This window comes from Corythoichthys intestinalis, chromosome 15 (genome assembly GCF_030265065.1).
Source record: "Corythoichthys intestinalis isolate RoL2023-P3 chromosome 15, ASM3026506v1, whole genome shotgun sequence".
Taxonomy (NCBI): Eukaryota; Metazoa; Chordata; class Actinopteri; order Syngnathiformes; family Syngnathidae; genus Corythoichthys; species Corythoichthys intestinalis.
In genome coordinates this window covers 17,428,090-17,444,918 of record NC_080409.1, presented here as the reverse complement: position 1 = coordinate 17,444,918, position 16,829 = coordinate 17,428,090, and the positions used below count along the sequence as shown (strand labels likewise).

Below are 16,829 nucleotides of genomic sequence, written 5' to 3'. Positions count from 1 at the left end.
GAAACTAACAAATAAATAAAATAATAAACTTAAACCACACAGAATTTGTGGAAATCAACTCCACCGACTAAATAAATTCCCACTAACTCGAAGATTAAGCCTAATGTCAAAAATTCTGAACTTCCGCTTTAATAAAAATATGTGTGACATAAAAAAGGCATATCAACCAAATACCCAAAAATTGCACTTGAAAACATTAGGTTAAAAATTGGCCAAGGACAGAAAACAATTTTGCAATCAGACATTTTAAGTAATACAAAAATATCTTTTTTATTATGACAGATCAGAACAAAAGCATGACACAAAATGCAATTTGTAGAAAAAATACAGAGCTCTTAAACTTATTTTTCTTGTATGCACCCTGGAATAACTTAGATCTAACTTACTTTCTGGTCCGACGGACCATTTGAGTAAGCGTATGCCCTGCCTAAGACGATTCTGTCTCTTAGCAGCTTGAAAAAGGCATAGTAGTTACTGAAGAGAATCAGTGCCAGTGATATGGTCTGGTGCCACTTTTCTGAGCAGATCAACGAGTAGAGTTGGTAAAATATCATGGAACCTTCCAGGATGAGAAGGATGTTCAATATTCTCAGCGGCTTGTTGAAAAAAAACTGCGGGTTGAAAAAAACAGAATGAGTAGGACTCTGATCCCATGGAGCTAATGTACAAACTAGTGTTGCATCGATACTTGCATCGCAACAGGCCTCGATAAGCATTAAAATGCAAGCATCGGTTTCTGCATACATAAATCATGCACCAATGCTGCACAATATGTCCTATTCGAGAGATAGTTTCTAACCACTGGTCGTCCTTCCCAAGATGGCCACCAGTCGCAAAAGAAGCAGAAGAAAAGGAAAGTGTTTTTTGAGCCTAGGAGAGTTTTTATTCCTGTAAGTGTTGTTCCTGTAAGTGTTGTTCAATGTGTTTATTTAGAATTCATATTTTCAATGTATGGCCCTATACTTTAAAAAGTGGATGTATGTAAAACTGTAATGCCACCAGGGAGGATTTGAAGTACAGTATTGAGAACACTGACATTGACATGAGTGTCTATAAATATGTTAGAGTGAAACGTGGAAAAAGCAGGCTAACATAAGTTATAAGCACATGAGCTACAGTAAGTTAGACTGTGGTTCAGGCTTGATATCAAACTGAACAAACATTTAAAAAAAACTACAACTAGGCCTTTGAGAGCATTTTAAGTTTTAGGAGACTCCAGTCAATTATTGTCCATACCAGGTAGACACAGTTACTGTTAGGGAATGCCTGACCAAGCAATGATGCAAATTATTTTACATTTGAATGAGTATGCAGTAATTTAGCTCTAACAAGAAAAAATATATTTTGTATGTTTTTAAAAATGAGGTATCGGTACAGTGTCGATACTAGAGGTCGACTGATATATTTGGCCGATATATGTACTTTTTTTTCCAAAATCGCCATTGGCCGATTAACAAAAAAGCCAATAAAAAAGGATTTTCATCAGACATCTGTGTGGGCAACTGTGGCCGCCGCTGACTGAGCCCGGAAGAACCCAGCAGCAGCTTGAAGGCAGGCTGCTACAGGAAGCTTCAGGATTGCCTGTTTTGTAAATATTGTTAGATTTTTTTGCAATCATGTATGAGAGAATATGCAATGTTGCTTTAGCTTTTTAAGGTGTTTAATGAGTGATCCTCACACTCTAAATGTAACTCGTAGCATTAGCCTAGCATTCGCGTCAGCATTAGTTTTAGCATGGCGAGCATCCAAGCATCTAAACTCTTACTCTCACTTGTTTACATCTCATCGTGACGTCCAGGTGGGTTAAATTATTTGAAAATAATGTACTGTTTTCACTGAGTGTACTAGTATATAATCATAAAAAGGCATGTTGCGTTTGTTAGTTTGGTAACATTAGACCGAATTAATCCAAATTAAGTCTCATTCATCAATGTAAATTTGGAGCTGTTGAAGCATTTAAAAAAATTATGTGGTTTAAAAAATGTATATATATATATACTGGACTGTCTCAGGAAATTAGAATACACAATATTCTAATTTTTTGAGACAGTCCTGTGTATATATACAGGACTGTCTCAGGAAATTAGAATACACAATATTCTAATTTCCTGACTGTCTCAGGAAATTAGAATACACAATATTCTAATTTCCTGACTGTCTCAGGAAATTAGAATATTGTGTATTCTAATTTCCTGAGACAGTCCTGTATATATACACAGGACTGTCTCAAAAAATTAGAATATTGTGTATTCTAATTTCCTGAGACAGTCCAGTATATATATATATATATATATATATATATATATATATATATATATATATATATGTGTGTGTGTATATTTTTTTAATTATTAAATTTATTAGGATCATGGAAGCTTCCACTTGGGGAAAATATATACATACAGTATATCCTGTATATACATAATATAATAAAAATATGCAGTACTACGCAAACGTTTTAGGCAGGTGTCCTGCCTAAAACTTTTACAAGTATTTGATACGCTGCCAATATATATATATATATCTGCATAACATATCAGCTTCCAAAATCTGCTTTGGTTATCGGCTGAAATTGTTTTTTAGATATCTGTATCGGCATTTGAAAATCTCATATCGGTCGACCTCTAGTCTACACCACACGGTAGCGGAATCAGGAGGAAAAAAAGGTATCAGAGAACCACGAGTACAAACCAGAGTGCGGACAAGCAGATATGTTAGTATTACTCACATAGAAGCGATAATGGGACACATCAGATGGTACTGCGACATTGTAGTGGCCCGTAGCTTTATAGACATTCTTATTATGTTTGACGAGGACTCCCTGTGGCCACATGTATTCTTCTGTCCACCTGAAAGGATACACAATCACAAAATATTTCTGCATTATTGCCAATTTTTCATCACAGTGACTTTCACCATGAGTAGTACGTACAAGTGCTGGAGGACATTGGAGCAGAGGGATGGGTCTACTTTCTGCCAGCAGCCCAGGTGTGCTGCAGCTTTGTGCAGCAGGTCGCAGTAGCGAGGTGGCAAGAGGTGCCTCATGAGAATGACTGACGTGCTGACTGATACCAGGATGAAGAGCTCGCAAGACCAGCATTTGTCGACATACTGTGTGCTCTAGATAAAACAAAGGTGGAACAATCTATGAGGCGTAGCATGCATCTAGAAAGTCATTCTCAAACAATGGTACACATGGTACCTTCCATTAGCATATAAGAAATGTTCTAACTGCATAATGTTAAAGTGGATTACAATGTATCAATTAGGGGCAAGGCTGCATTAATGATTAAAATTAATTAATTAATTAGTTGCCAATGAATTTGATGATCTATTTTTGCCGTCAGCTATGAGCAGTCCCATTTGGGTCCTTGTTTGTGTGTAATGTGAGGCTGCGCGTGTGCGTCAGTGATGAAAGCAAGAGAGAGAGAGTTCACTGCTACACTCAGGTTGAGTTGCTGAATCAATAATATTACTAAGTGTCTAAAGTTAGATTTTCCTTTATGTTGTTAGATCCAATATGCCTCCGCCAGAGGTGACTAAATGAAGCCATTGTATTGTTTGTATGTATTCTTTGTTAATGAGACGTTACTCTTTAGCACGGAGTGCTAGGCAAGTTAGCGATTATGTGTCTTTAGTGTCTGTTTGTATTGTGTTTTGGAGAAGCATATTAGTGCTTCATTTATTGTTAGATAGTAAAACTGTCTCATTGCTTTTCATAAAGAAACCACACACGTAAACCCGTTCATATAACAGCTTAGAGTCTCCTTTTGACACAAACTCCCATTCAAACTATAAATTGTCATACAAAAGAGTGTGCTTTGAAATTGGATTTGGATTATATTTATGAATAAACTGTTTGATAAAGGAGACTGATCCATTAAAGTCTGCCTCCTCCTTATTCGATTTTGTTGTTTAGTTTAAAGAAAATAAACGAGTCATTGACACAATTTATATCAGCGCTTTGAAAACAAGAAAAAAAAATCTGAAGCAATTGTTTTTTTGTTTTTAATTTGAATGAACAGGACTTTTGTCTGATTTTTTTCACTGATAGTCTTTTAAAGTTTTATACTCAGATCCTTTATTAAAAACCAGAACCAAGTTTTAGGTACTTAAAACAGTACAGTTGTAGAGTTTATTTAGGAAGCTGTAATATTATTTTTAAAGGAAATAGTCGTCCATTTTGTCTTCACTGTTACTTTCAATATGCCTAAAACAACTTAAAGTTAAACTGGGATGGTAATTGAAAAAAATGATATTTATCCAATTAATAGTTTAATTAATCACTTGATTGACCGTTTGATTAATCGATTATAAAAATAATCGTTAGTTGCAGTCCTAATTAGTGGTGTAACAATATATCGATATGCTGAGCAGCTATCGTTTGATTGCAAAATTCTCCACTAGACCAAAAATTTTCTTTAAAATAGTGTTTATATTAACTCATTGTCTACCATTTATGGCGCTAGACGCCCAATTCATTTTTACTTAGAATGGGTGAATGAGCGAATGTTCTCAATTTATTGTTTTTTTTTTGTCAATACTAAAATTTACAAATGTCTCACCTTGACAAACCAGACAGGTACAAAGGCCACATAGTAGGCACTCAGCATGGAGCTGACCAGCACTTCCTTCATTCTCCAGTTAAAGTCCATTTTGAGGTACTCCACCTCTTTGCGGATCAAATCTGGGGATAGGCAGCAAGCGTGAGTTGGCATGACCTGGACGCCGTACAGCTGGCTGGTGTGCTGCTTCCAGGTTTCCTTGAGCACTGTTAGGTAGTCCCGCCCCCGGCCAACGCTGCCCATCTCTTTGGAGCCGATGCTGGCGATGGGGGAGAGAGGACCAGCACGTCGGAAGTCGCAGCTCAACCGAAAGAACGGAATATACATTCCAAATCTGTAGAGGGCAAGAGGTACAATCATGATTCCAACCAAAAAGATACAAGTACCTAGAAGTGCTAAGAATTGGTGACAGAGAAATATTTTCACTCAGAGCACAACAAAGCAAATCGTTTGTCCAAGCAATAACAGAAGCGAATACACAAATGCAGAAATGTGCAAAGATGTGTGTGTGACTGACAGTGACTGCAGTGAAAGCAACAGCAAGTCACGTAGGATCGAAGTGAATCAATGAGCTCGTGTCCATGTACAATGTTCACATTGTCAGTGCCTATTAACGAGCAGTCAGTCAAGTGTCCACCCGAGTTGCAAGAGCGACTTCCTCCTCTTTAATGGTTGACTGAAGCGCCATTGTAATGCTCAGAGAGGCAAACTAATGTGTCTAATAAGTAGTGTTGCACCGATACCATTTTTTGGCTGTTGATATCGATTCCAACAGCTGACTGTTTGGTATCAGCATCTGAGGGAAAAAAATATATATACTAGGGCTGTCAAAATTATCGCGTTAACGGGCGGTAATTGATTTTTTAAATTAATCACGTTAAAATATTTGACTCATTTAACGCACATGCCCTGCCCAAACAGATTAAAATGGCAGCACAGAGTCATGTGCAGTCATGCTGGCGTTTGGGTGCGACTGATTTTATGGGTTTCAGCACCATGAGCATTGTGTAATTATTGACATCAACAAGGGCGAGCTACTAGTTTATTTTTTGTTTGAAAATTTTACAAACTTTATTAAAACGAAAACATTAAGAGGGGTTTTAATATAAAATTTCTATAACGTGTACTAACATTTATCTTTTAAGAACTACAAGTCTTTCCATCCATGGACCACTTTAACAGAATGTTAATAATGTTAATGCCTTCTTGTTGATTTATGGTTATAATAAACAAATACAGTACTTATGTACAGTATGTTGAATGTATATATCCGTCTTGTGTCTTATCTTTCCATTCCAACAATAATTTACAGAAAAATATGGCATATTTTATAGATGGTTTGAATTGCGATTAATTACGATTAATTAATTTTTAAGCTGTGATTAACTCAATTGAAAATTTTAATCATTTGACAGCCCTAATATATACAGTATATATTTATTCTTTTTTTCAATGATAAAGTAAATGCAAACAAGACTTGTCGGAACTATCAAATACTGTATGACTAACACTTTTTGAAGTGTATTCATTTTGTATTTTCAAATCAGCTAATGTTTATTTTGCTCTTGTAATTTTGCTGAATTGATTGAAAAACTGAGTATTTATTTTTGCACTATTTCAAGAGGTCTCAGATTTCAGTTTTGGAACAATTTATTTATTTTAGCCAAAGTAAAAATATATCTTATGTAGTAGTAAAAACGGTAGTGTCATATTTTTATAAAAAAAGTTACCGAGGTTATAGGCTGGCAAGTGCTACCTGACTTTAACTGTTACCTCAGTCGATCCCTACAATAGAGGGTGTGTTTTATATTTTGGCACATAAACTATGAATTAAAGAATGTTAGAACAATATAAACACAAATGAACAACTTAAGTGTTGTCTTCTATTATTTTGCACTTTAATAAGAACTCCTTTCTATTATTTGCCAATAGAAAAAAACTTTCCGTTTTCCCTGTTGTACCGAACCCGCACCGAACCATGAACCTCGTACCGAGCTACACACCGAACCATGACGTGAGTACCATTACGCCCAGAAAAAATAGGTATAGATTAGGGCTGTCAAAATTATCGCGTTAACGTGCGGTAATTAATTTTTTAAATTAATCACGTTAAAATATTTGACGCAATTAACGCACATGTCCCGCTCAGACAGTATTCTGCCTTTTGGTAAGTTTTACAGCAAGGCTTTTTGTGCTGTCTAACAGCGAACTCTTGTGGTCGCTTTGCAACATGGTTTATTGTTGTCTTGCCAGTTCAGTATGGCTGCACGACGTCTCGGGCTGACGCCTACGTTGTAATGTTGTGCCTATATGATCTTGGACAAGATTTGTCCGTAAGTATGGTTGTAGTAAATAATGTACATATTATGTTAGTAAGCGAAATGTTATATTTTTTGTATGAGACGCTTTTTGTTTATGTTTAGTGAACCTGTATAGCGTGCTAAGCTAACGTTGTTGCTAATGCAATGCTTGTGTACTTTTTTTTTTGTAGTTTTACGACGGTCTAAAGAGGACAATGGTTTGAGGCCATTTCATTAATAAATCAGATGAAAAAGAAAGAAGTCTGATTATTATGGCGTCGTTCACTAGCTGTCTAGCTTTGGAAAAAGTAGACGCTTCGGAGTGAGGACAGCATAGACAGATTTAAATGACAGTAGAGTGAAATGCCCACTACAGTCCTTATGTACCGTATGTTGAATGTATATATCCATCTTGTGTCTTATCTTTCCATTCCAACAATTTATTTTACAGAATATATATATAATTTACAGAAAAATATGGCATATTTTGTTGATGGTTTGAATTGCGATTAATTACGATTAATTAATTTTTAAGCTGTAATTAACTCGATTAAAAATTTTAATCGTTTGACAGCCCTAGTATAGATATTAATGGTTATATGAAAATTAATTTTTTTCACGGCGCTAGACGTCCAATCATTCGTTCATTCGCTGCCAACCCTCCAACTTTAAATGGTTTGGACGCCAACTAGCGATGAAGATCTAGTGATAAGATCTCGAAAAGTACATTTGTTCATTCGCCCCTCCCGGTCAAAATGAATTGGCCATGCAGCGCCGTCAATGGCATCCAATGAGTTAACAAGGAAAGGCAACTATATCCTTCAAATGTCCTCAAGTTAAAAATATGTAAAATTACATATTAATGGAATTGTGCCTTATCAGCAAAAGGTAATAAAGTAATAAAGTCAAATTAAACAGAGATAACAACCATTTCAAACATGGACAACAAATAACATCTTTTAAATGTTCTGCGTATTTAGTAACGAAACTAGTGCTTCATCTGAAGTACACTGGCAATCATGTAACTAATAGATTAATGTGCCGGGAAAAATTAGGGGAGTGAACCAAGTCAGTGACAAGAATATTGGGCACATATAAACACTCTAAATAGCTCAAGGTCCAAAGTTCTTAGAACGGAGCAGACATGGTGGTACTTACGGATAACATAGGAAGAGCAGGCTTAGCACAGAGTACGTTCTGAAGAGGTATATGAGAGATCGGCATAGGCTCCAGCCTGTCAGCGTTAGCACAACAAATCGTGCCATCACTAAGAAGATTGAATGAGGAAATGATAGTTTCCCACTCTGTGATGCCTACAGGACAGCCAAAATACTTTGTTAGAACATAATTAATTTCTTTCTTAAAAAAAAAAAAAAAAAAATCTACATACAACACACTGACATGAAAAATGTTTTTTTTAACTGCACAAAAATAACAATCAAGCTGGTAAAATATTTTCATTTTCATTGTTCTTGTTTACCTAATATTGAAGGTTTGTCTTACTTTTGTGAAAATATGAAGAAAGTTTAGAAAAATCAGTGTCTAAAAAAAGAGGAAAATAAATCGTCTCACCTCTTTAACAATTGCTGCGATTAACCTCCGAGCCAGAATGATGACTATGAAGATGAGCATGTTATAATCAATCAGGTGGAAATTCTGTAATAACCACATAAACGTTTCAGGTTAGCAATCCCACTCGGATGTCACATATGTCAATATGTATCTTCACATTGATCTTAAATGCTTTTACAAATACGCAAATATCTGTCTTAATGTTATAACAATATACATTAATACTTATACAGCACATTAGATTCATACAAATTTCAGGGTGACATGACAACATACCAGACTTCACCATGCACAACATCAACAACGCAAGAGGTTATTATTTTCTGTAATGTACTGATAAACATGACAATTTCATATATTTTAGATTCATTACACACAACTGAAGTAGTTCAAGCCTTTTATTGTTTTAATATTGATGATTTTGGCAAAAAACGTCAAGAAAAAACAAGAATCCCTATCTCAAAAAATCAGCATATCATGAAAAGATACTCTAAAGAAGCTACTAACCTAATCATCTGAATCAACGAATTAACTCAAAACCACTGCTAAAGATTCCTGAGGATTTTAAAAACTCCCACCTGGTTCATTACTCAAAACCGCAATCATGGGCAAGACAGCCGAGCTGACTGCTGTCCAGAAGGCCATCATTGACACCCTCTAGCAAGAGGCTAAGACACAGAAAGAAATTTCTGATCCAATAGGCTGTTCCCAGAGGGCTGTATCAAGGCAGCTCAGTGGGAAGTCTGTGGGAAGGAAAAAGTGTGGCAGGAAACGCTGCACAACCAGAAGAGGTGACCGCACCCTGAGAAAGATTGTGGAGAAGGGCCGATTCCAGACCTTGGGGGACCTGCAGAAACAGTGGACTGAGTCTGGAGTAAAAACATCCAGAGCCACCGCGGACAGGTGTGTGCTGGAAACGGGCTACAGGTGACGCATTCCTCAGGTCAAGCTACTTTTGAACCTGAAACAGCGCAGAAGCGCCTGACCTGGGCTACCGAGAGGCAGCATTGGACTGTTGCTCAGTGGTCCAAAGTACTTTTTTCAGATGAAAGCAAATTTTGCGTGTCATTCGGAAATCAAGTTGCCAGAGTTTGGAGGAAGACTGGGGAGAAGGAAATGCCAAAATGCCTGAAGTCCAGTGTCAAGTACCCACAGTCAGTGATGGTCTGGGGTGCCATGTCAGCTGCTGGTGTTGGTCTCCTGTGTTTTATCAAGGGAAGGGTCAATGCAGCTAGCTATCAGGAGATTTTTGAGCACTTCATGCTTCTATCTGCTGAAAAGCTTGATGGAGATGAAGATTTCATTTTTCAGCACGACCTGGCACCTGCTCACAGTGCCAAAACCACTGGTAAATGGTTTACTGACCATGGCATTACTGGCTCAATTGGCCTGCCAACTCTCCTGACCTGAATCCCATAGAGAATCTGTGGGATATTGAGAAGAGGAAGTTGAGAGACACCAGACCAACACTGTGGATGAGCTTAAGGCAGCTATGGAAGCATCCACGGCCTCCATAACACCTCAGCAGTGCCACAGGCTGATTGCCTCCATGCCACATCGCATGGACAGTCATTTCTGCAAAAGGATTCCCGACCAAGTATTGAGTGCATAGCTGATATAATTAATTGAAGCCTGACTTATTTTGTATTAAAAAACACTTTTTTGTATTGGTCGGATGAAATATGCTAATTTTTTGAGATAGAGATTTTTGTTTTTTTTCCTAGACTTTTTTGCCAAAGTCATCAATATTAAAATAATAAAAGACTTGAACTACTTCAGTTGTGTGTAATGAATCTAAAATGTATGAAAGTCTAATGTTTATCAGTACATTACAGAAAATAATTAACTATCACAAATATGCTAATTTTTTTACAAGGACTAGTATATATTTTATTACAGTCATAAATCTCCAACATGTCATAGACATTTTGCTTTAAAGTTTTATTATATACAGTGATCACTCACTACTTCGCGGCTCAACCTTCACGCCCACAGTGCATTGCTGAGTTTTAAAACTTGGTATAAGAATAAAATTGTTCTAAAAACATATCAATGTACACTTTATTCACATCTTCGTATGTACACTCACACACAAGTATCATATGAGAATTACTGTGCAGTAGTTATATTTTTACATTATTTTTTTAGTGATGCACGATAATACATTTTTCAACCGATACCGATAACCTCCTCCTCGTTCCAGCCGATAACCGATAATGTCAAGCCGATAATTCAATTAAAAGATATATGTAAAATTTTAAAGTGTACACAAGAGAAAATATGACTGCGCAAAAATAGAATTTATTGCTCTTTTTTTCAACATCAAATGTGAACAAGTAGTAAATTCCAACATTTAAATAACAACAGATTGTCTGACATTGTGTAATGGTAAGCTTTTGGCAACAATTACTTACAGAGTAAATACCTAGTTGCACAAAAATGCCTTTAAAAGTAAGCCAATTCTAACATATAACATTGCTACACTGCAAAACCACACCTCTATAAAACTAGTTAAATTCCCTTGTTTTCAGTGTAAATCTTTTGGAAATAAGTGAAATTATCTGCCAGCACTTCAAGTATATTTCACTCAAATTTCTTGAAGAAAAATAGCTAGCGTAAAATAAGCTTAACAGCCTTATTTTAAGCAATAAATCATTATACTTGATTCAAAAAAAACTTGTCAAATGTTCTTTATTCAAGAAAAGGTATGTTTCATAACATTATTTGAAAGCAATTTTTTCTTGATTTAGGTGAAAAATGACTTTTTTTTTTTTTAGATGTATGGGCTTAATAAGAACAAATGCTAATATTTACTTCAAGTAAGTGGAATAATCTGGCGCATTCATCTGTTAACTAGTCTTTAACACTCTAAACAAGATGGAGAAAATTATTTGACTAGATTTAAAAAGAATGATCATATTAAGACATCATAAATTTACAGGGCACTGAATGCATTACTGACTGGCTGACTTCTTGTGAGTGTAGTGGTTTGGTCCATGTTGAAATTATCATATAACCACTTTGCCGTCATGATAAGCATGCTTACTTGACATCACTTGTCCGAAAGTCTGTGGTGAAACTGATGTGATCGGCATGTTTTTCATGAAGAATGGTGGTCGTATAAACTGTATTATTGTTTTATCCGGGCCTTTGACTCTCGGGTCACTTCGGTATAAAAAGTATCCCGTCCGGCATCTCCTCCCGCCTGTGCCGTTCAGTCCGTCCGGCCGCCAAATTAGCACTTGCGCCAGGCCTCTGTCTGGCCATGGTGCTAGATGAGTTGAACCGGAGATGAGTGACAGCAGCGTCTCTCCATCGTCACAAGCCCCGTTCCTTAGCTGTTTGTTGACATTAGCTTTAGCCTTCGCGCTAGCACCAGCAGTTTTAAATGTCTGATCAGGTTAGTGGTGTTGGAAGGAGGACGCTTTTTTCCGCCTCATGGAACTTCTGCAGTACCTGTTTTGCAGATGGCGAGAGCGTCGTTTGTTTCACACACGGAAAAATCAACCCACGCTAGTGACAGAGCCGCCATATATCCCTCAACCCTGTTGTGTAATGTTCCTCCATTAGGGGCTCCAGAGAAAGGAAGGGTTGAGGAGGCAGTGATCCAGAAGTGGAAAAAACTGCTTCGGTTGCGCACTTTTGGAGGCGAAATCAAGTATATAATTATCGGATTGCATTATCGGTTGAATTTTTTTTTTTAATATGGATTAGCTGTGTGACGTCATAATTGCCATTATCGGCTGATAATTATCGGTAACCGATATTATCGTGCATCTTTAATTATTTTATGTATGTAACTTATATTATTAATATTTTATTTGCATTTTTCAAACTACTCTTTAATGTTCTAATGATAACATGTACATTTAATAAGTCAATTTACACTTTTCAAACCTAAAACTTTTTATTAGTCACTTGTGCTTCTTCTAAAGTTAACTAGTCTGCAGCCACCCCAACATTCCATTTGCTGTAGTGGCTATGCCAAATGTTTGTGCAATAGCTAGCTATGATCGATTTTCCCCTCTTCTCTCAGCTTCAAAGTGTTTTGCTTTACTCCCACATACAGCTTTCTGGTCGTCATATTTGCTTAACAGAAAATGCAGTTGACACAGATGAAATGCAAAGCAAAAAAACGGGAACTATTTATTGTCTCTGCAATCAATCAAAAAAGGCAATACCTGGGCAACTAGAAACACCCTTCAATCACATGTTTTAATTATTTTTGCTCACTTGAAAAATGGGTGGGTTCAAAGAAAATGTCACCTTTTCTGGATTGTTTGACACATCTTGATGTAAAAACCACAAAACAAAAGCTGGAATTCTGAACTTTTGTGTCATATTCATCTTTTTATCTGAAACCTAAATGACTTCAGTATACAACAAAAACAGAGGAATTGAACTTATTCTTCCAATATTTTGGAGGTGAGGATGCAACAATTTGGCAATAGTTCCAATTGATCTTTTTTATCTTTACTACTGTAAGACACGGGTTGACTTCCACATTTTGAGGGTACTCACCAGTGAAGTGTGTGAGGGAGGATGTAATGGTGGATACCACCATACAGTTTTGTAGATATTGACATAGTGGACAAAGAGGGCAATGAGGTGGCAGAAGAACAGATGCAGCTCAAACAGTATGTTGTTATCCACGGGTAACTCTGGTATCTTGCTGTGTTTCAAGGGCACCACTGTTTGTGCAGCTAATGGAGGGCTGCTCATGCAGGCTCCAGTACCACTCCTGTAGAAACAAGAAGCTCCCTACATTAGACTCTTTACGTTTTTGTGAGTATTGCAGGTAAAAATATCAGACTAACCTCGTGCGAGACCGCACACCAGTGACTGGGGAGCTGGTGGAGTGGTTGCCATTGCTTACTGAACCTGGTTCACCGCCAAGTGGAGTTCTGCAGTAAGTAGTGCGGTTTGCCCCTCGCCTTCCACCTGCCATTAGACACACCCACAGCTCACGAAGGGGATTCCTCTCCTTGCTATTCTGTTATTACCTGTTAAAAAGAGCAGGACCTGGTAAGACATGCATCATTTGCACCTATCACCGATGATGAATGGCTCACATCAGTAACACATGAGGAATCATATTTTGACAAAGGTGGGGTGGTTACAATGAGAACTAATGGGATTGTGCCATCTCACAGCAATTACAGAAAACGTGTAGTACATAGTGTAGTAATGTCGCTATTAGGGATGTGACAATACAGTTAATATTTGGATATATCGCGATAATTTGTAACCTAATAGATTATCAATTTGTTCCAACCAATAATCGATATATCGCTTTCAAAAGATGCCAGCATTTGATAAAGCAAATACCAATATTTTCCACTAGACCAAAATTTTCCACTAGAACTGTGGCAAAGTTATTTCATTTTCATTTCACTCAAACATGAGCATTCAAAGCCAATCCTCCCAGTTTAAGTGAATTGGAAGTCTAACGTTATCAGTGGTATGCGTCTATGCGATAAGTTAAGAAAGACTCGTTTGTTTAAAATAATGTTGACATATAGTGTTGTTGTATCCATTTACAGAAGTTTTGCACTGAAATGTTCTCATAGACTGTGGTGAAGACAAAACTTCATGACAGATTGTCCATGACAGTGCAAAAAATAAACAGTTTATTCTAATGCTGCAACGATTAATCGATTAACTTGAGTAATTTGATAAGAAAAAGCTTCAAATTAAATTTTGCTGCTTTGAGTATTTGTTTCATTAGAGTGGCGTTCAAATGGCTTTGAAAGTGTTTGCATTTAGTTTTACTGATTTGGGTGGATACATAACTCATTTAACAAGGCTGAATCCAGCTGCATCCCGGTTAAGACCAACATTAGGTAAGTTTTTGTTTGAGCTAAAATGTTTTTTAATGCATTTGTAATTTAGTTAATAGGTATACTTAGCCATTTTTTGTGGGAATATGTGAACGATTTGTTAAGAGCATTGTTTAAAAAAAAAAAAGTTAGCATTTACGCTAGCGGACCTTTGCTACGCAAGTTAGCCAGTTTTTCATTTGTTGTACTTAAATCCTCATTTATTTATTTTTTGATACCGTTTTAGGCTAAGCTCAAGTATTTTAATTTATTTTGAAATGGACGTGCATTTCTGCATAGTTTGAAGAAAAACTCTGGGAATTTTATTTTGTATTCGCATAATGCTAATACTCTTTTGAAAGTGCAATCTTAGCAAGCCTTTGTTTTACATCCCTTAAAATTTATTTTGCAACGCATTAAATGTTCCTAATTCGATTACTCGATTATTCGAACTAACTAGTTGAATAATTGACGACTAAAATAACCAGTAGCTGCAGCCCTTGTTCATTCTTCCATTCAGAAATAGCTTCCTTTTCCTCTAGTTCCATCATAGAACATCGCAGATTGATTTCCTGCCCCATAAATCAATAATGATTGTATGGCCATATTGTTTTGTATCGCAAATCATATCGTGATGGACCCAGAGGTTCCCACCCCTAATCGCCACAAAGATTCTAATTCATATTAATGTTAAATGGACTTACACTTGATTAGCGCCTTTCCACCTAAAATATTTTCAAAATTCGCACTACATCGTTATTTACGTGATGACGCAGCATCAGAAGCACCGTAGGGTTCAGTATCTTGCTTAAGGATACTTAAACGAGGTCACAGAGCGAGGAATCGAACCCACAACCTCTCGGTTGGGGAACGACAACTCGCCGCCCCACAATATTAATACGTATCACTAACTTGCAAACTAGTTCACACTTGCAGCACAAGCGCCTATTAGAATTTCACGAACTGTTCTCACTAGGCTAAAGCGTCTCCTAATATCAGCGGGCAATAATTTCCTTCTAAGCGGCATGAACGTGGAGGGCTGTACGATGAGGAATGGAGGGTCTTTCCGCCAAGACCATGCTTGATTGAATACAAAGATGCGAGGCCTAAGTGTCCATGTAGCGAGCTAGCTGACGTTGAGATAAGATAATAAATTGATCAAGAGGGTGATGAAACCCTACCAGTGTGTCAAATGCAGCTTTGCGGCATCAGTTTCCACTTAAAGGCAACAGAGTTTCAGAATAATTGCAGAGATACTGGTGTAGTTTTCATTGAAATCGCCAAAGACATTCATTGTTGTTGTACAAGTGGCCGCTGATGGACGGCAGCGCGGATATGTTAGCAACTGGAGGGCGGAGTCTAGTTTAAAGTGGTAGTACCTAAAAAATAAAACAAACAGAAATTAACGTGGAAATTCAGCTGTCGCTGCCGGGTGGAATCCGAAAATGAATCTTGAAAATGTGTACATTTCCTGGGGATAGGGGATGCTACATTGCTTTGGCTCCAGGACATTACTTTGTCAACTGTTAAAAACAAATCAAAACGGTTCCTCCCAAAATCGCCGAATTTAGTCAAAAGTAGTCGAAATCTTATCAACTCGCACAAAGTATTTTCTCCAGCCCCGAGCTTTTGGGGTAAAAAAAAAAAAAAAAAAAAATGGGAGGGAACACGCCCAATCTGGCAATGTTGATGAATATTTGAAGATTCTGGGCATAGATATCATATATTTTGGTCTAGACGTCATATTTTGCTACGAGCCAATGGGGACGGGTGTCGTCACTTGTTGGCCATTTTTCGTCGGATAATTATAACATTATAGTCAACGGAGTTTGTACTTTTCAACCGATTTTCAAACGGCTTGTTTGATATCAAAGGTGCACAATGTAGGGTTGATGACAAAAAATGATACTGCATCGAGATCTAGAAAATACTGACAAGCACAAAATGCCCCCCCCCTCGGGTTGCCAGAGCGCCGCTTCAAATTGGAGAACGTGCAAGGAAAAAAAAACGTGCAAGTGGCATGCGATGAGTCATTTGCAAGTGCAGAGATTATGTCACCATGACTGAAGTGAGGGAGGGATACTTTTCTCAATTTATAGGCACACTGGCAAAGGAATATATAATTTGGTAATATATTGACATCATCCACAAAAACGATTTAATTGCTCCATTTTAATTTCCATTACCGCCTAAATATATACACGCGTAAAGACTGTCTCTTTGCCCGTGGTCAATTGATCTACAATACATACTAAATAATGTAGCGCTGGCAGAACACCGGTCAATTGATCCACTTGCTAAATAACGGCGGCGATACCAATCAGAACTTCTTAAATTCCGGTTGTCTCGCGCAATCCAGGACTGTTGGCAACCCCAAAACAACCACGCCAAAAAAATGCATATCCTTGTTTTGCTTCTTATGTTGTCTTGAATACCTTGACGTTTTTACGTTTTTTAAGTGGTAGACATAATTCAGACTGTCAGGTTTTTTTTCTTGTTTTGCGCAGTTTACATCCTCACCGCGCACTCAAAAAACCGTCGCCGGTCTCTGACGTCACCCCTGCGCAGACATT

General features: G+C 37.2%; 1 protein-coding gene across 2 annotated transcripts; it reads right to left on the bottom strand.

Moving 5' to 3' along the window:
• Positions 1–247: 247 nt before the first annotated feature.
• tmem39b (transmembrane protein 39B) lies at positions 248–16,799 on the bottom strand. 2 transcript variants are annotated; one of them, XM_057858616.1, is made up of 9 exons: positions 16,692–16,799; positions 13,255–13,440; positions 12,959–13,178; positions 8,438–8,521; positions 8,024–8,178; positions 4,566–4,899; positions 2,933–3,120; positions 2,729–2,849; positions 248–611 (listed from the first exon to the last, which is right to left on the bottom strand). In XM_057858616.1, exons 2-9 carry the CDS (start codon positions 13,383–13,385, stop codon positions 378–380), a joined length of 1,467 nt encoding a protein of 488 aa, XP_057714599.1. In that variant the 5' UTR covers positions 13,386–13,440; positions 16,692–16,799; the 3' UTR covers positions 248–377. The 2 variants fall into 2 exon arrangements, with proteins under 2 accessions (XP_057714599.1, XP_057714598.1); XM_057858615.1 differs by lacking the exon at positions 16,692–16,799 and adding an exon at positions 15,438–16,093 and having other exon boundaries at positions 250–611.
• Between the last annotated feature and the right edge of the window lie 30 nt (positions 16,800–16,829).